This window comes from Uloborus diversus, chromosome 2 (genome assembly GCF_026930045.1).
Source record: "Uloborus diversus isolate 005 chromosome 2, Udiv.v.3.1, whole genome shotgun sequence".
NCBI lineage: Eukaryota > Metazoa > Arthropoda > Arachnida > Araneae > Uloboridae > Uloborus > Uloborus diversus.
Genome location: NC_072732.1, coordinates 174,324,438 through 174,345,013, shown reverse-complemented (window position 1 = coordinate 174,345,013; position 20,576 = coordinate 174,324,438). Strand labels below are relative to the sequence as shown.

At 32.9% G+C, this 20,576-nt stretch overlaps 1 protein-coding gene across 2 annotated transcripts in view; it reads left to right on the top strand.

Moving 5' to 3' along the window:
• The window catches only part of LOC129216164 (muscle M-line assembly protein unc-89-like), a 139,451-nt gene that overhangs the window by 44,026 nt on the left and 74,849 nt on the right, over positions 1-20,576 (top strand). For both annotated transcript variants that reach the window (XM_054850335.1, XM_054850334.1), the window contains exons 2-4: positions 12,964-13,086; positions 13,296-13,487; positions 19,600-19,708. In XM_054850335.1, the coding sequence (XP_054706310.1) occupies positions 12,997-13,086; positions 13,296-13,487; positions 19,600-19,708 (391 nt within the window). In that variant the 5' untranslated portion in view covers positions 12,964-12,996. The remainder of the gene's footprint in view (positions 1-12,963; positions 13,087-13,295; positions 13,488-19,599; positions 19,709-20,576) is intronic.

Here is a 20,576-nt window from a genome sequence, read left to right as displayed (position 1 = left end):
GACAGATAAAATTGTGCGCAATAATATTTGAAACGTGTTCGAAAAAGAAAAAAAAATCAAAATAAATATCAATAATTAAGCTGCATAAAATAATGACTTTTTCGATCAAGTGTAAATTTCAACAACGCCCTTAAATAACGTGAGCAAAAAAAAAAAAAAAAAAAGAATAAGACGGTATGAAAATAATTATTATCCGTAAGAGGATTAATAAACAAATGAACCAAAAGAAATAGTAATGTTTCCCTTTGTCCTGCACTCCCCTATGTTCTCTAATCGTACATTATAACATACAGTAAACTCCCGATTATCCGCGGAATTGGGTGGCACAAGTGCCGCGGATAACAAAAATCGCGGATAACCGCAAAAAGACTAAAATGGGGGACAAATCAGGTAAAAATTGTCTTATCTCAAAATCTTAACTGTATTGATGCATAACACTTTCTGCAAACAGTGAATATATATATATATATATATAGAGTACGGTACAAATGTTTTGTATTTTTGCACAACCGAACTTAACATCAATAACAAACAAGTGTATGTACGATGAAGAACGCACAAAAATAATAATAATAATAATAATTTAAAATTAAATTAAATCAATCAATCAAGCAAAAACAACTGAGTGTAAATTTACAATTTTTCAAAAAAAAAAAAAAAAAAAACAGCCACTGGTATTCGCTTTTTACTGCGAAAATACATGTTCGTGATTGTTGATTGATTCGCGGATAATCCGCCCCGCGGATAATCCGCCCCGCGGATAAACCGCTCGCGGATAATCGGGAGTCTACTGTATTCTAAACTTAATCTTTTACACTATTCGCAATAGCTTTTAGATGATACATATAAATATTTATTGAACAAAGAGCTCTTTAAAGCGAATTTCGCTACATATACACTTCAGACGCATGCAGTTGCTTCATGTTTGGTTAATTTTGACTTTGTTCTTCTTATCCACAGAGAAAATAAAAATTGCGAAATATGAACAGGTTTAAACCCGAAAAGAGGTTAATTGGAGTTAAATATTTCTCTCATCATATCTATTTACTTTATGTAAAGAAAGAGTTCCTGGTGGCTCAGAAATTCGTGCTTGTAAGTATCATTAAAATATAGGCTTCTCATTGGTGTTATTCAGTCATGGTATATTAATGATTTTGATTTTTAGAGCAATGGAATGGAGAGGAGGTTCGGGATGATAGACCAACAATATATCGGGCTGCTGAAAAATTACGTCGATCGTTAGTAATTGTAAGAACATAATTCATAAAATATAGATAAAAAAGTAATGCATAAAAAATAAAAACTATAAAATTAAAAACATGTTTGAAAACATACACTACAAAAATATACTGCTTTATGCTTTGAGAGAAACGATTCTTTCACTTTTTCAGCTGGTTCATAAAAACTTTGTGTGTAAGGTATGGTGTGCATTGATTAGGAAATAAATTAAAATCGGTAATTTAGTGATGAGTTAAAATTGATGTGTTTTGTGATGCTACAACGATTAATTCATTCTATCCTACTACTAACTAGTAAATCTTAATTTGCAGTTTTAATATTAAAAAGCATTTTTTCTTCATTTAAGGCAGGCGAACACTCTAATTTTCGAGAAAAATCGTTTTGAGATTTTGAGAAATTTAGAGAGCTTCTTTTTTCTTTTATTTCTAAGTCCACAATTGTTTTTTCAATCGATGAATCATTGAGAAAACTAGTAGAAATTTACTAAACTCAATTGCAATGCATATAATGGAAATTTACCTTTTCGTTCTTGATTTTCTCATAATCAATTTTTCAAACTTTTATTTGCGTCAACACCTCTAGCGAAAAAAATAACTCTAAAGATTTGAAACTTCGCAAAAATGATAACTGAACATATTGCTGTGATATAAACCTCGAAAAGTTAATGCACATGCAATGTGTGCGTTTGAAATAATGATTAATTCATTTTAGGGGGCAAAAAGCACGCTTTTCGTGGGAATTTTTCAAATACATTTTCATATAAAACCTGTTTTTCGTAAACTATTTCCAAACTGGAGGCTTATATCAATAACTATATATAATACTAGCATTCCCGTACCCGGCATTGCTCGGGTAATGGAATTAGCAGGGGTTAACAGTGCTTGGTGCACCTAGTTTCGAAAATGCCCTATAATAATTACTTATTACCAATAATTTTTCTAATTTTGGGAGGATCCCGGGGCCCCTGAACTCCTTATATATATATGCCCTTGTCCTTGACCGATCTTTAACTGTTATTAAAGATCCTTTTAAAGTATTGATTGTCTTTTGCAAGCACAGGCCATCCACATTTTATTGTTATACCTATGTTTAAGCAAGAACTTCTTTATATACAACATTTTTATTTTTTTTTCTGGTGCTAAAATTATTAAACTGCTTGATGAACTGACTTTGGAGCAAGCTATATAAAATTGGCCGTGTTGAAAAAAAAGTCTTCTCTTAAATCGATCCCTGCTACTTTTAATGTCTGTCCTTGTGACTTATTAACGGTTATTGCAAAGCAAACTTTTACAGGAAACTGCACTCTTTAATAAATTCAAAAGAATAGTCCGCCTGTGATGTTCTTAAAAACCTTGTTTCTAGTTTGAAAAAATGAAAGCAAAAGACAGAAACATTATTATTTGACTTGAGAAAAGCCTCGAAGAATCACGTGAGAAACAAAAACAATATCAAATTTAAAATTCGGAACTCCAGCGCTCGAATACGCTACCTTGCGGTGATTTACAAAACTGCCGATGGAACTAAAACATTGCCACGTTTTAGTTCCATGTGTGTCTGTTGACGTAAACACAGGCAGTTTGTTCTGAGTATTTATTAACGCAATCGATGTGTCTTAGTTTGCTTTCAGCTACAGAAATTAATTCGTCCCCTAAGAGTATTCTCGAGCTTCTCAAAATAATGTTAGTTTTCCTTATTTCTTTCAAAAAAGTATTAAATGGTGGACGCGTAAACAAGAAAACTCTGGATTAACAAAATTGGATAACGTTATACCAGGTAAAATTTTTTATTGTATGAATTTGTAAGAATATGAGTTTTTTTTAATCTTAAATTAATTTAACTAATCATATTTTACAGCAGCATTTAGTTGAAATGGACAGTATGCAAAATATTTTCTTGGATTTATTATCGTAGAACAAAATGAAAAATGTTTAACCCAGAAAGAATTTATTTTATTCCTTTTATTTTCAGCTGAAAGGTTTCGCCAAATTTGTTTAGGGTTATAATTTTGGTATTGTGCGAGCAAAGTAGCCTTGGCGAGATTTCGCGTTTTTAGTTAAACCATTTTTAATTTTTATCATGAGTGGAATAAAATGGTAGTAAGATTACAGAATTCGATAAGTGAAAAGAAATAATGGTCAATCAACTGAAAAGAAAACTACCACCATATATCCGTGAGAATTTTGTTGATGATTTGCATAACATGACACAATTAAATCGTAGCTCAGAAATTAGAAAAATCGAAACAGAAAATTTTTAATTGAACCGATTCGGGAATTCGAGAGAAATAACTCAGCTACAAATGGGAAAAAAATAAGCGCTAGCCAAGCAAGGCAAAGAAGTATCATCTTCTTTCGATAATAATTTGTAATGTCATATTGAATTTTCTAGCATTAATTGTTGTTCTTGTCAGGCCACAATTATTATTTAGTTTTATGAAGAATTGATAAATATCGAATTCAACATCATGGAAATAGCTGCTTAGAACTACGAACTACGTAGTTTGCATTAATCTTTGACGTTTAGTAATGCTTCTTGAATTCTCATTTCTTTCTACGTGGGCCAGAATATCCACAAGACTTTGAAAATTAATTTAAAAAGAATAAAGCGAAAAAATCATACGTTCGAACAAAAATCACAACACTTTTAGCATTTTCTTCGTTACCATGTGCGTTTGTTTTAGTTTTCAATTCCGCCATTAGACAGTGACTTCAGTGCCCCCTACAGTTCGTTGGAGTTGCGAATTCGCTATCGACCAAAAGTTGAGATGAAGTACTGAATAATGATTTGAATGGAGGAAAGCCTCCGAAAATAAGGGATTTAAATTTCAATGACAGGTTTTAACTTCACAGAAATTAAGGGGTTTTAATTAATTTCTCCTGAACTAATTGATGTTTTGAAAAATCCTTTCTTAGTGGATACTTTCGTAATCATGTGGACATGCCTGCCAAATTTCAAGTCTGAGGCTTCAGCGGTATTGGCTGTGCGTTGATATATATATATATATATATGTTATCTCAGGACAATGATTTTTATATATTAAGATATCTGGTATCTAAAGAAAAGATGGATACAAAAAGTGATAAAAATTATGAAAAAGTGAATGCACTGGAAATGTTAAGGAAATGGTAGTTTTTTGCTAAAAATATGGCTTTTTTATTAAAAAAAACCTAAAAAATTTTTTTGTTCCAACAAATAAGTAGTTAAAATGTGTTATTTATGTCATATTTAATAATCGTATTAAGTTTTAGAAAGTGCAATAAATATCTAAGAAAAAGATATTTAAGGTGTTCCCCTACCTTAACTTTTTTTGTTATCTTAAAACAAACAATGTAACCTAAAAGTCTACGATATTTGGGACACGTATATGGTATTTGTACATTTTTCCCAACTTGGGACAACATAATTATCGCTGAAAATTTATGGGCACATTCTTAAAACTGCGGGTTGCATGTTACACCTTTTATGGTGCCTTTAGGTGCATCTTTTAGGGTAGGGGGTACGTACGACACCCCCTAAGGGTACTATTTTGCGACCTATGGAACACTTAAGGCTACCAGAGGGAGGCCGAATGGCACCCTCAGAGGAGCCGTTGTATGTTATGTGGAACTATTGAAGGGTGCTATTGGGGTTCCATAGGGATCCAAATGGCACCTTAAGAGGGGGGGGGGGAGGACAAGAGTATTATAACGTTTCAAACTAAAAGTTGCTGTATGATGCAACCTGCAGTTTTTACAGTGCAGAAGTATCGATGTGGCTAGACAAAAATGTTGTCTAGATGGGTTTTAGGTAAACTTCCGTTGTCTCTTACAACAAACTGACGAAGAACAACCAAAGTTACAGGCATTCCGACCATGACCTTTCCTTAACCTTATAGAAGTAGGCCACATACGTGATTCACTCCGTCATGGGGAGTTCTATTAAACTTCGTCGCAAACAAGTCTGAAACCTGGACTTCTATTGTAGTTTTGTACCTTTATTTTCAAATGCAAATTGTTAAATATAAGTTCGTAATTTTCGCGTTACGATTTTTTTTTCTGGTTTTCATTCTTCCTTTCTTTCTTTCTTTTTTTTTTTTTCGTTGAAGCTGTAAAGAAGCCGTTTGTTGAAGCATTTTCTCTTTATTTTGCTGGTCAGACATTCAGTGTTCTAGCTTGTCATTTTCAGGAAAACGAAGTCTTTTAATGTTGGTTTGAAGTAAAATTTTCGTTAGCGGTTTTTTTCAGTAAAATAATGATGTCAGAAGGAAGGAAAGGGGAACGTCGCCCTCCAAAAATATGTTTTAGTTCGTTTTTAATAAACTGATAACACGGGCGGAGAATGTACAATCCAACTGCAAAAATTATATGAAATTTATTATTGGTTTTCAAATTTCATCCAAAGATACTTTGACAGTGTTATTGTTTCAGGTTCAAGGCATTAAATCCGTCCTTCAACGAGAGAATTTCAATTTTTTTGAAATTTACTGTTTTAGTGGCAGGTCCTGGGCAGGGCAACAGCAAATTTCTCATTTTTAATTTTTTGCAGCTTTGTCACCTAGTTTATTTTTGCTTTATACCTTGCTTATTTGGTTTCTGACTTAAAATCTCGGGCACGCAAACTTCGTATTTCAAACCTTAAAAACATTCAAAAATATTCATCTTTTAATCAGTTAAAGTTTTCTCTTAAGTTTTCCGATACAATGACCTCCGCTTTTTGCGTCATATTTGTTTTCAATAGTTTTGATTCAATAAAGCGGCTCATTCAATAAAGAAAGAATGTGTCATAATTTTTTTAACGCATATTTCTGCCTGCAATTAGGAAGACTCCTTTGAATTTTTAGTCAAACAAAATAAAGTGTCATTAAAAGTTTGCCGTTCACTTAAGATACCCACTCTTTGATCATTTAAAAAATTTAATCGTAAAACAGTATATGAAAACACAATTACGAAATTCAAATTTCTTCGAAAAACGTACTGCTGTTGATTGCTAAAGACAGGTTGTAATTAATTTAGACACTCTTTTTTTTAATGAACTACCTATAGTTCTCAGAATTTGCAATTCGTTGTTCCAATGTTAACGTTACCGGTAACAAAAGCCATGTTTATCTCCGTCTCACTGGTTTTGGTTGATTTTACCGAGAAAACTCACAAAAAGTGCTACACCCGGACTCGTCCTCTTTTTACTATTTCAAAAAAAAAAAAGAAGAAAAAAATAAACTCATATTTAATAATAATAAAGCTCAAACTCGGTATGTCCGGATCTCTGGATATCCAGATGTCTGTTACGCGCATAGCGCCTAGACCGTGCTGCCGATTTTCATAAAATTTGGTACAAAATTAGTTCGTAGCATTGGAGTGAGCACGCCAGAGCGATTTTTCGAAAATTCGATTTTGTTCTTTTTCTATTCCAATTTTAAGCCCATTTTACCTAGCGAATTATCATAGCATGGACGAGTAAATTATCATAGCATGGACGAGTAAATTATCATAACGTGGACGAGCAAATTACCATAACATGGACGAGCAAATTGACACTGCCATATTGGCGAGAAGTTCATCATTCTTGTAAATATACAATCGAACCAAATGGTTGTTTAATATTCTACTACGGGCAAAGCCGTGCATGTACCGCTAATTTTACAAAAAAAAAAAAAAGCAAGAAAAAAGTTGGCACGGATACACTACGTGTTTATGTGAAATGGTTAATCACATATGCTCGATTCATTTAAGTGGAATTCTTGATTCAAATATCTGGCGGTAATGCTGGATTTTTTTTTTCTTTCTGAGCATTTGATTCATTAATGCGGCTGATTCTATTGACCACTGATTCTTTGACCCGGCGTTCCTTGTATTTTGTTTCAGATGCGCCAAACTCGCTATTGAAATATTCATAAACTTATTACACTGGGCCAAAAGTAATTTTTGTGGTGAAAGTGAAATTCGTCCAGACCTGCACCACGTGTTGTCACCCTTTTGGTTCGCTGTCCTCTTGAGGTTCTCCCCTTGTTCTAAAATTATCCTTTTGCGTGCAGCACTCTCCACAGAACCAACAGATGAGCTCTCTCGAAGATCGGCCCTGGTTCCATCCCGGTCTGTGTCTCTGTTTTTGTACTTCTACACTGCAATCTCCATGCAAAGCTACCAGGGATATAAATACCCCAACCAATCTTCCTCAGCTTCAAGAGAGCCGCAAACTATTCTATCACCGAAAAAGAAACTTCTAATAGCTCGTCTGTTACGTAATGTTTTGGCTCAGTCATGTATTTTAAGGTTCTGTAGCTAGCTTTATTTTTTTTTTTGAATGAACATGACAAGCTCACAATAAGACGAAGCATAAATTTAGTTATTGATTTATACAAATTAGGAAAGATGTCTTACCTATTTGCACTATTTTTTGCTACCGATCTACATATACTATGAGCAGACAATGTCTTTTCACTTCTTTTTACATAGTAAAGGAAGTATTGTAATCGCGAAAATTTCCCCCTCAAATTTCGGCCAACATTTCCGTTTGACTCACCCCCGAATGATGTTGAGTGGTTTTACTCGTGCATATGTACCTATGAACAGTCGAAAGGATCTTTTGAAGATACCCGAGTTAACTGTCACGAGTTTTCTCGTGACGTCTGTATGTGCCTGCGTATGTGTGTAGGTATGTATCTCAGATGACTCTTAAACGATATGCAGTAGAAAAATGAAACTTTGTATGTAGACTTTGAATGGGATCTAGTTTAGAATGCAATTTTAAAGAGTTTAATTTTTTGTAACTAACACATTATACGATGCTTCAATAGAAAACGAGCCAAAGCTTGGTTAAGTACCTCACCTGCATTAATGCTATTGCAAAATATAGCTATCTCCTACTCCTAGCAGCAGAATTTCTATCAGAAGACTGCGATGCAAATTATAAAATCAAAAAATAGTCTACACGATACAACGACATTTGAGGCAGTGAGAAGCAAAGGGATGCAAGTGAACCATTTTAAGCTTCGAGTAAAACGCGTTTAAAGATCAGATATTAGGTAGGCTTTCATTGAAATTTTTTTCTAAATATGCTATACAGCAGCACCTACCAGGGCTATTAGTACAATCTCTTGCTAATTACTTACAAATCTTCGTTCATTGAAACTTAATTTAAATTTTCCTTTAATTTTTTAAAAACATATTCAGCTAAAAAGTAATTTGCAGACTTTTTCAAAAATGTGCGACTAACGTCACAGCGTCGTGCTGTTTCTGTTACCTTGAGTACACGTTTTTATTTATATGCACGGTCATCTTATAATGAACAAAAATTTTAATAAATACTTTTTCAAAAAAAAAAAAAAAAGTCGGATAAATAAAAAAATAAATATGATAAATCAGTAAATTAATTAATTAGTTAAAATAAGCGAACTATAAAATGGATTAAAAAACATACTAGATTAAATTAAATTTAAAAGAAATAAATAAGAAAAAATAAATGAAATTAAGTTAAATTTAAACTTATAGAACATTGATAGAAAATGTGGTACATCATTTGGTTCTTTGAAATTAAACTATGTTAACGTTTTACACTTGTGATACATTTTCATGATCTGTCTAATTTTGGGAGTATCGCAGTTTTTGTTCCATTTTTTAGTTTGGAATTGTGAGTTAGTCATTTCTTTTGTCGACGTCTTCGTTTATCAAATTTTAAATCAAGATGAAGGAAATGAAACCAGGTGCTTGCTTTTATTTTGTTGATATTATTCCCAAATCTTTTATAAATATGTGTTTTCGGTAACTTTTAAGATAAGTTCATAACTTTGATACGGTCGTAAATTTAAAGCTGTCCGAAACGGACTGTTGAATGTTAAAACGAACACGAGTTAACTGGTTTTAACCCACAGCTAATGTCGACACTTGGCTTAGCGATTGAGTTTGCTTTTCTCCCGGTGAAGTTTTTTTTATGCATGGGTAAAAATTTCTTCTTCTATATCGTCATCATCACTATTATATTCTTTACATTATTCAGATTTTTCTGGCCAATGTTCTTGGAATTCTTTCTTCAACTATTCAAATTTCTCTTCCAAAAGATTGTCTGCATTTTTCAATTTTAGTTTTTCTCTTTTTTGAAGTCCTATTTTCTGCAGAGCAGTTGGCAATTGTTACATGTTAACCTACTTTTCTAGAGCTTTAAAAAATATTTTATACCGATTAGTATTGACCGATTGATGTCAAGAATTGGATGCCTCACTTGCCAAATCGACTTACTCCATAAAATAAAAAGTGGAGAAAAGTTATGAAGAAGATGGTGTTATCCACAGGAGTAAATAGGCCCTCGTGTACATTTATGCAATTACACGGTTAGAAATGTACTGGACCAAAACTTTAATACAAATTCTCATGCTAAGCATTGATAAAGAACTATTAAAGCAGAAATGAGGATTTTTTTAAAAAGTGGAGTTAATCGATTTGGCAATGGGGTCGTTTTCAAAATTTTAAAAGTATTTTTTTCTGAAAGAGCATGCTTAAAAACATAGGATCTGACCATTTTTTAAATAATTTATTTAAGTTTAATATTTTTAAAAAATTACTTAAATCGGTGTGCTTTTATTGTTTATGTTTCTGTCGTGTGACATAACAAATGATGAAATGCCATTCAGAGTTGCCATTCAGAAAGCAAAACATTTAATCCGCATCTTTACTCACGTGTATTGGCAACGATATGGTTGTTAACAAGCGTAGAGCGCAATATTTAACGCTTCTTGATTATCATAACGTGGAAACGTGGTGAAAAGATGCGCCAAATTGCATCATTTGTGACGTCATAAAGACCACGCTTTGTTTTTAAAATCGTACAGTTAAAAAAATTAATTAAAAAATAACTGTTGGGAAAATGAAAGTATTTTCTGGGTCCATGGTCTTGGTGCAAATGGCTCAAATAAGGTCTCATAGTGTGCTTTTCTCCTTTTTTTTTTGGAAAATTGAAATGAAGTTTTAAAGCAACCACTCTTATTTACAACTCGGTAGTAGAAATTGAGGAGTAATTTATCAAAAGGGAACATATCCCCTTTTTAGAAAAATTCGTTTTATGACATTTTCTAAATCTTTCAGATGAACTTTATCAAATCACTTACCCTTAAGACGTCAAGCATGGAAAATCCTATTTTATTTAAGTGTGGCTTTTTGATCGAAAGGTAACAAATCCATCCTCTGCACGTTTTTTTTTCAACAAAAGGGGACATATCCTGAAGGAATCTGTAGTACGAAGATTTTTAGATCCAAAGGAACACATGTCCAAAATCCTCAAATTTTAATGCACTAATTTTAGGTTCATGTACTTCGATAAGAGAAGATGAAAGGTGAAATATGTTAATATGTTTTGGTTAAGTTGGAATTTTCAATATTCAGGTTTTCGTTCAAAAGGGCACACATCCAAAATTAAAATTGCGATATCTCCTTCCCCCATTTTTTTATACGCAAACATTTTTTATTCTGTGTCATGATTTGCTGTGTTATCGTGCTCAATTCTGTACCCGGAGAAGTTGATAAAACTATTTTGCTCTTACTCTAATTGGTTTTTCTCCTCTCCTGAACATTTTTGGAAAATGAATATGTTCCCTTTTGATAAATTAGTCTTTAATTGTGTAGCACGGTAACGAGTGTTGCAATTTGGTCTTCAAACTTACACATAAAGTTCACTCATTTAAAATAAAAGTACAAGCAGAAAACAAAATATTTTTGAGTCAGCAGTCCAGAAGCAAAAGTTGTCTCATGTTCTAAAATTCAAGTTTTACATTCTAATTTCTATCTCTAATGTCATACATGAGATTTCGAATGAGTAATCCGCAACTTTATAGTAAAAATACCTCATTATTTAATTCATTGCAAGACACTGATGCAGTGAACTTCGATTATCTGAAACTCTTTTAACCGGAGTCTCATTAAACCGATTTAAGTTTAATTGATTTTATTTCGAAAAGTAAGCAATATCAATTCAATTTCACCGGACGCAGCCATTTCTACTGCAGGCACAGAATTTCTATTGCTTCTCTTTTTTTTTTTTCAGCTACTTGTAAATTTTTTGAACCGTAGATAATTCTAGTTTTTAAGAACAAATATTTCCGGTAAATCACTGATGAAAGTCGAGATCCTCCCATTTTCGTCTTTCACAGTAACGTAAAAATTACAGATTAGTTACTCAAAATGAAAGGGTGGAGCTGAATTTAGTCATCCATAGACGATTTATTTTGCATTATTACAACCTGGAGGAAAAATGTTCTTCTAACATTACATACTCGATCATTTGTGGTCCAATTTAAGAAATGCAGCGTATTTGAAATGTGAACAGGAAGAACAGTGTGGCAAAATTGTTTTCGAAGAATTTTATTTTATTTTGGTAGCTACGTTTACTCATAAGGAAAAGGCTATTTTTTTCTTGCCGCAACACGTTCAGTTTATTTTACTCAATGCTCACAGTTATTGGATCAAATATATATAACTAAAAGCGTTTTGACAGTTAATGGTTTCCCCAATTGAATAAAAGATCACTTAGCAAAGATTGGTCTTTTCCTTTCAAAAGGACGGTCTTTGATCTTTTCAAAAGGAAGGAACCTCTTAATGACATTTCCCAGCAGTTTTCACTTTAAAAAATGAACTCAGAGACTTAATTCAGGTCTTGATCAATGAGAATAATTTGAATAAATGTAAATTCGTTAAAGTTTGGTACTGTAAACGCATCACTTGTAAAACATTAGCGATTTTTTTTTTTCTGTTTTTTTTCCGGATTGCATCCGGACGAAGCTAAAAGCTTTGAAGAACATCTAGGTTTAACTTTTTTAAATCCTTCATGAAACATAACATTTCTAGTGAATTAGCATGCAATTGTTGTAATTTTTTTAAAATTTCAAATTAGTTGCTAGGTGAATCCAGAGAAAAGATATTTAAAGTGAGCAAAGCTCTATATCAGTGGTCGCCAGTCACCAACGGGCGACTATTTCATTGAAAAAGGCTACCAAAGAATCAAGTCCCAGTCACCACAAGTGGAAATAATGTTTTTTTTTTCTAAATTCAGGGGTGCCAACCTGGGGGGAGGGGGTTCATGACGCAGTCTATGCCATTGAAATTTTTAGGGGGTGATTTGAGGGGTATTTTTCATTTTAGAGGGCTCTTGCTTTTAGGGGTGTCTTCGCGATATTTATGGGGGGGGGGGTTCGTCTTTTCTCTTAGGGGGCACCCTGTCTTATTTGTTTAAAAAAAAACGACAACACGCTTTCAATCCTTTCCCTGCTGGTATACGTCTCGTTCAGCACATATTCAGTGAGGTTTTGTTTGTGGTTTTTATTGAGTATCATAATCTTTTAATTTTCTGTAAACATTACCAGTAGCAAAAGGGTTATTTATTTCCTGCGCTGCCGTAGTATTGTTGCGTACATACTTTTTTTTTCCAAAAGGGGCTACCAAAAGCGCAATAGCAGCTATCATTTTTTGTGACGTTGGTAGCCAGTGGGCTCCTATTCAGAATTCCTAGTCTGGAGCTTTAAGAATGAGTCAATATTTGCGACTTTTTGAGTATACATTTTCAATTCTAATAATCTTTCTACCAAACATTGGATTGATTCCGTTTTTCGAATACATTTTTAAAAATAATAGGGGTCGAGTTCAAATCAGAAATGTTCCACTGAAATCTTCTCAAGTACTTAACGATTTTAAGAATTGCAATCATATTTTCAAATTTATGCCAAATATATATCTATCTATTCTTACATTCGTTCAATTTTTCTAGAGCAAAGAATGGATTCAGCTGAAGATACAAGAAATGCATCCTGCCATGACGGACATAGGATCAAATCTGAGAGAAGCTACAGAACTACATCAGCAACACGAAAAAGTCCTGGAAAAATTACAGGTACTGATCCAACGTTAAGTTCAAAGTTTTAAGAACACGTAACCCTTCGTAATGTAACTATAAAGAGACTTTGATGTTGCAACATCATCTGTAGACCTGATCTAAAGGAAGTGTTAATACTAGCAATCCTTTTTTTAGAGTTATTTTGAGTCATTACATAACAGACACGTTCATCGGCTAGTCCATAATTTTTTTAATTTCTTTTGCAGACAAAACAGAGTCCTGTGGAGGAACTACTCAGGCAAGCAGATGACTTAATTTCAACACAAAAGCCCAGAGGCGAAGTCTATTCCGCTATGGCGGAAAATCTAGGCCTAGCCTGGAAAGATTTAAATGCCCAATTAGAACAGAGGCGACAAATTTTAGAGCAGGCTGTTGCTTTTTTTTCGAAAGCAGAACAGGTAAGCTTTTAATAAATGGATTACAGCCAGATTGAATTTGCATATTCAAAAAATGATTGCGCTGCTAAATGCCAATGAAGCCAAAAAATTCGAATAACAAGTTTTACTCTTCTGAAACACATTTGGAAGCAAATGTGAACATGATATTTTTGACGGATAATGACCAGTTGCTGTCATTAAAGGGCACAGTTTAAGCGTTTTATAAAAAAAAAGTATACAAAAACGTAAAAATAATTATATATATATATATATATATATATATATATATAAATCTCGTGTCACGATGTTTGTTCGGGGTAAACTCCGAAACTACTCAATCGATTTTTCTCAAATTTCATATCTATGTGTCATTTGGTCCAACTTAAAAGATAGGATAGTTTTTATAATTTTTTATTGCAAATTTCATATTAATTATGCAATAATAGTGTGAATTAATTGTTTAATTCTAAAAATTCTTAATAGATGGCGGTGTAAGTTAATTAATCGATATAACTCTAACATCGTATGACTTACTGCTAAAAACAACATGACAATAAAAACTCAGAAATGCTGCTTAGAATTTCCATATAACGTTTCGGGATATTACAGGTTATTATTTACTTCCTGAGAGAATCAACTATTTTTTCAAAACGTTTCCTTGAATTGCTACAAATTGCAGATTTCACACCGTTGTGAAAAGTATTTTTCTCCACCAGTATCAAGATTAACTAAACTTATTTAATAGGTGTATCGGTTTCGGAGCAATTACGGTTCGTCCAGATTGACTCAAAACCCAATGAGTGAGAAAAAAGATATCTGGATCACGAAGCTTTGCAAGAGTTGCATTCGAGATACTTGCTTGAGAGTATGTCTTCGCGTTGGCAATGTGTGTATTAATGCTTTGACAGCTTTCTTAGAAAATCAGGAAGGTTCCAGGCTATTATATTAAACCTCCGTTAGGCTTCTCTGAAGGTGCCAGAATCATAACTGCCTTTAACCAAGAAGACTACTGAATTCTTCAAAAAGATTCCAGGTTAATTTCAGGAAGGTTAATGAATTTAAGCGGAAAACAAGTATTTTCTTTATTTTGTTCCTCAAGAAATTTTTAATATCATTAATTTTTGCAAAGAAACTTTCGCAACAGAAAATTGCAGCGACAATTGCATCGTCAGGCATTGCTGCTACTTTTTTTAGATGGTAGACGAACAACACATTCAGCTTTAAAGTTGCCTATTAGATATTCATAACAAACAAAACGCAATGTGTAACATAAAAAAAAAAAAAAAAACGTGGTATAGCTGTAGTGTTGCAAGAGAGTGAAATTATAATTCGGGATAAGTGTACTATGGCTCATGAGTAAAAGCATTCATTCAAAGCACATCCTAGGATTGTGAAAGATTTGAACGGCAACGATAAACTTTTAGGCGAAATCATATGAATACTGTCTGGGGACTTCCGGCAGACATTACCAGTTATTCCAATGAAATCAACGCATGTTTAAAACAATCGTTTTTATAGCGTAATGTCGAGATAATGCGATTGGCCATGAACATGCGAGTATAAACGCAAAATAATCTAATCGCACAAGTATTTTCTAAGCAATTGCTGAGTATTGGAAACGGTGAAATTGAACTGTATCAAAATATATAGTACAACAAATAGCCAGACAATTTCTACACTGCCGTTGAGACGAAAAGTGAACTAATTGAGAGTCTATTCCCAGATATTTTTTTTTTTTTTTTTAAATCATAATTGCCTCTGTAATCGGGCTGGTTTTGTAGCAGTTTTGTTTTCGGTAAACATTCCCGAACAGACAGGAATATTTGTGGATCGTCAATTGTCGACTGTCAAATACATATCCTGATGCATGTCGCAAATTGTATTTATTGGTCGCACAAAGTCATTGGGAGTTGACACTTTCTAATGCAGGTTTGACATAAGGAGAAACAGTATTCGTCAACGGTTTAAAACAATTTTGACGACATACTATCCAACACAATCATTATTTTTTAAGTAGAAACTATATAACTTTCACGTTTGAAGACGTATTTCATAAAGTTTAACAAACACACAAATGTCCAAATCCAGATTTTACACCAGGGATGAATATGAACTTTAGTTTTATCTGAAGGCTTTTGCGTTTCAATTTCAAATTTGCCACTTAGTTATTATGATATGCCGTCACTTGATAGTTGGGCCACCGACTTAGTTAACACTGATTTGCAACGTATAACAACAGAGCAATGACGCTGTCTTAGCTACAATTATTGCGAATAATGAGCCATTACTGACGGCTGGAAAAAAAAGCTCCCCATTGATGCTGAACAAGCCTATACAGTTGTCGATGAAAACAAAGCAGTGAACATTCCAACTGAATTTTTAAATTCCCTGGATACACCAGGTTTGAGACTACACGATTTCCGGTTGAAAATTGGCTCAACAATTTATTCTTTTTCGCGATTTAAACCCACCTAAATTACGCAACGGTACACGTTTCTTCGTCAAAAGTCAACAATTTTGTCGGGAAAGTTTAAAGGAGAAATGTTTGTTTTGCCACATAATCCATTAATAGCGTCATAATTTTCAAAACATTTAAAAGGCTTTAATTTTTGATTCGTTTAGCTTTTGCAAGGACCATAAATAGATTTCAAGAACAATTAATGTCTTCTTTCGGTTTGGACTTGAAACATAAATATTTCTCTTATGGGCAACCACATATCGCCTACTCACATGTGAAAAGTTATCATACTTTTCGTATTAGCAAAAGACTGGTTAAGCAAGAACATTGTGCACAACTTAGTGCTTAGACAGTTTTCAGTTTTCAAATAAGAGAAACAATAGTTTGAAGTCAATGTTATCTACTTCATTGAAAAAATTTAATTTTTATGTGTTTTTAATTTAGTTAGTGTATTTTGTAAAGAAGTTATTGATTACTAACTATAGAGAAAGCTGAGGTGAATAAAATGTAGTGTAGAATCTAAAAGTATGGTGGTTTACGCTTAGTTTCTACATTCGGTTATTTTACAATCAGTTTCGATATTTACTATCTCTTTCAAGTTTTTTTTTTTTTTTTTTTTTTTTTTTTTTTTTTGCGGAAGTCATACTTACAAAATTTACTAAGCGTATAAGTATCGTGCTTTTTCCATAGAAAATTTAGTTAGTACTTACTGAATTCAATAAGTACTTTCTTCAGCCTGCACTGTAAAAAAAAAAAAAAAATCCGAAACGTTACAGAGTAAAAATTTTCAATACTTTCTTGCAGTTCTGGCTAAGCTTTGGCTATGTTTGCATTACTGCTTATAGAAGTTCCTTAATAAATCAGAAAGGTGCTAAGCTTTTTTTTGTATTGTTGAGTAAAAGTTTATTTTAGTCCAACTTCTTTGCCACAGCAACGCGTGGCTGGGTCAGCTAGTATATATATATATATATATATATATATATATATATATATATATATATATATATATATATATATATATATATATATATATATATATATATATATATATATATATATATATATATATATATATATATATATATATATATATATATATATATATATATATATATATATATATATATATATATATATATATATATATATATATACATAAACACCAAGAAAACCCTGACCGGTGGCGGACTGATTGTGATGCGTTAAAGTTTATAAATTATGATTTGATGTACAATGCTTACTCCAAAAGTAAAGCTCGTTTTGTCATGAAAAATAAGCTCCTGAGATAAGGTTTTTGGTTTTTCTTGATAGTAATATTTTACGACATATCTGTTTGACATTTCCTCATTATTGTCATGCTAAACAGTTTCTGTAACACTGCACCCACTTCTTTAACCCCTCTGCCGCCTCGGAATTAAACCAGTTGATAACGTCAGACTGGAGCTCTTCATCATTTTGAAATCATTGTCAATCCAGTGACTTTTCCAAACAGAAAAAGTCGCTTGGTGTAAGGTCTGAACTTGGTGATGAAGGGCAGGCGATCAAAAAAGTTCCAACGAAGATCTTGATTCTTCTCCATGATTTTGGAGTGGTGTGAAAGAGTGCGTTGTTGGACCATACGCTTGGCATAACTTATGATGGATTTCAGCATCTGAAGATCTCTTTGCCAGCAAAAAGCTAATGTCACTACACCATTCACGTCACACAACTGGCGAACTCTACAACTGTCTCGGATCTTGTAATCTGCTCTCATTAATCGGCAAATGATGGCTAACTAAAACAACATATGCCGTAGTTTCGTAAAGATTTGGTAAATAGAAACGCATAAAACTTGATTCAGGCTTACCATCAGTTGTATACAGATCATTGGACATTACTTTTGGAAAAATCCTTTTGAGAATTACTAAATTTCTTGATAAAAGGGAGTAAGTTGTCAAAAATGAAACAGTCAATGTCAGATTTTAAAATACCTCCTAAAAACTGGCTTGCATTAACAATTTAACGTCTTTTTTCTTCCTTATTCACTAGCCTTTTTCACCTAAAAAAAAGTTTTGACTCATATTCATGAATTGGTCGTTAATGAACATATAAGAGCCACACAACCGCCAACACTAGACATTTCAGCTACGGTCATGATGGTCCTTTGCACCGTGATACTTCCGACTCAAATTTAACCTTAACTTTAGTCCGCTACATCTTCGCTTTATGCTTCCATTTTGTAGCTTTTCTGCATTGCAAATGCATTTTGGGCCACTCTGCAGGCATTAGTCGATCATTTAAATTCATTTTCTTCCCCCTACATTTATATATTCCAGCCTAAATTCTACCCTCACTAATAAAACACTAAAGAACTGTTGAACTGTTAGCTGTGTGTACGTATTTGGTTTAATCTCAGCTGCGTCCTGCGTCTTTTCGTCATGTGCGGTCTCTTCTACTTGAACAAAGTTCTTATTATTTCTTTGCTATAAAATTTACTTCCTTATAAGCATCAGTTCATTAGATATAATGCTGATTTCTTTGACTTTTTTTTTTTTTTTTTTTTGTACCAACTAGATGGGTGATAGACTGTGTAATTGAAATTTGTATTAAAAAATTATTTCAACGTAAAAAAAGGATTTAAATGTCCCGTATTTTATTCAAGCTGATTTAAATATTGTAATTCCAGCTTCTATTTTTATGTTCTGTCAGATGTTGAATATGGATTGATTTATTCAACACATACATACACACACACATAAATCCGGTGAACATGCAACGTTATGGGTTCGTCTCCGAAATTTAAAAATATTTTTTCTGAAACAGTCTTAATGGGTTCGTTTCCAAAATTTAAACGTTTTTTTTTTTTTTTTTTTTGAAATAGCATGCTTAAAATCTTAGGATTTGACCATTTTCAAAATAATTTGATAAGATTTAATATTTTTAAAAAACTATTTTAATTGGTGCGCAGATTCAATTTAATATTTTACGCTTCTGCACATGACATCACAAACGATGAAATGCCATTCACTGATGTCTTTAACGCAGAACGCAATAGTTAATTCATATCTTTACTCACATGTCCTGGCGGCAACGATATGGTTAATAGCAAGCGTAGAGCGCAATGCTTGAACCGCGGTAGACAGCAAGCGTAAGCGTTCAGTGCGCTAGTGGATTACGGGTCAAAGTTAATCCCTTGTGACGTCATAAAGACCACGCCTTGTTTAAAAAATCGGACGTTTAAACAATAATTAAAAAGTTAACGTTTTGAAAACAAAAGATTTTCCTCCCTCCATGTTATTTCTTTTTGCTCATTCTATCAACTTCGGTGATTAAAGTAGTACTTTTCACTGATGGAAACAACTCATTGTGCTGAAAGATATCAGTTCAATCATTTATATAGATGGACTTGTCATGTTTGACAATCAGATTCAAGAGTGCGATAAAAAATAATATGACTTGGAAATCTAAAATTTCCTCTAATGTTGAGTTTACTCGCAATTCCACGTTTCCAAGTAGGGGAAAATCCACCCCATCGCTATTTTTATGAGATTTTGAGCAATCGTTATCACAAAAAATATTAACAAACACAATGAGAATGTGGTTTAAAAAATAACTAAGACTATAAAAATCTATTACAAAATATCATAAAGCGATTTAGTTTCAACTTAATTATTTGTTCTTTCATTTACTTTTCAGTTTGTTGATAGCTTAGAAATTGTGAAAAAGAGCGTTTCTGAAACATTCCTGCCGAATACAGCAGAGTCCACAACAGCGCTGTTGAACCGGCTCAAAGAAGAGAGAAAAGGTAAACAGTTTTATTTTACGCTTAAATTTAAGAAATCTATTTTCATTTCTTCAGTTTGGTAGATCCAGAGATATTTCTAAGTTTTTGTTCTTTTTTCTCAAAGCGTGAGCGAGAAAATACTCCTTGACGTTTTTTCAGACTAAATTTTTGAGTCTTAATTCCAATTTTTACTGAGCAAATAAGCTTGCAGGGGCGTTAAAAGCATCTCTGAGTAGACCATGGTGGTTGCAACAATTATTTACAAGTTGTGTATAGTCTTGTACAGATAATGAAAATTTATTTAAAAAAAATATACTTTATATATATATATATATATATATATATATATATATATATTTAAATTCTAATTTCATCATAATAATTTCATCTAATTTCATCATTTATTTAAATTCTAATTTCATCAATTTTACACCCTATTGGTACAATAGTAGCCAAAAGCATATAAATGGAGCTGACGTCGAAAACTGAAAATGGCGTCTATGAAAGAAAAAACTTCCAATGGCCCCGCGAGGGGTCTTTGAGTGCCAACCGTACTAGAACCTTTGGTTTTAACACTTGTTGCTAATGCTAATATGGCAGTTTGTATCCATTTGAGGCACTGTTATGACCGAACTTTCACCCCCAGAAGGTAAATTCTGGCTGTGCTAGTGCCTGGTGCGAAGTTGAAAATCGCCGAAATCTACTCCGAACTACGAAAGATGCTCACGTAGAAGTGTATTAACGCTACGAAGAAGTTTTTTGAGATTAGGATATGAAGCAGTGAGAAGCAAAGGGGTGTAAGTTAACATTTTCAACTTTTGAGAGTAAACCCGTTTAAATATAAGGTCCTAGGTAGACTCTCATTCAAAAGTTTTTCTAAATTAAGCTG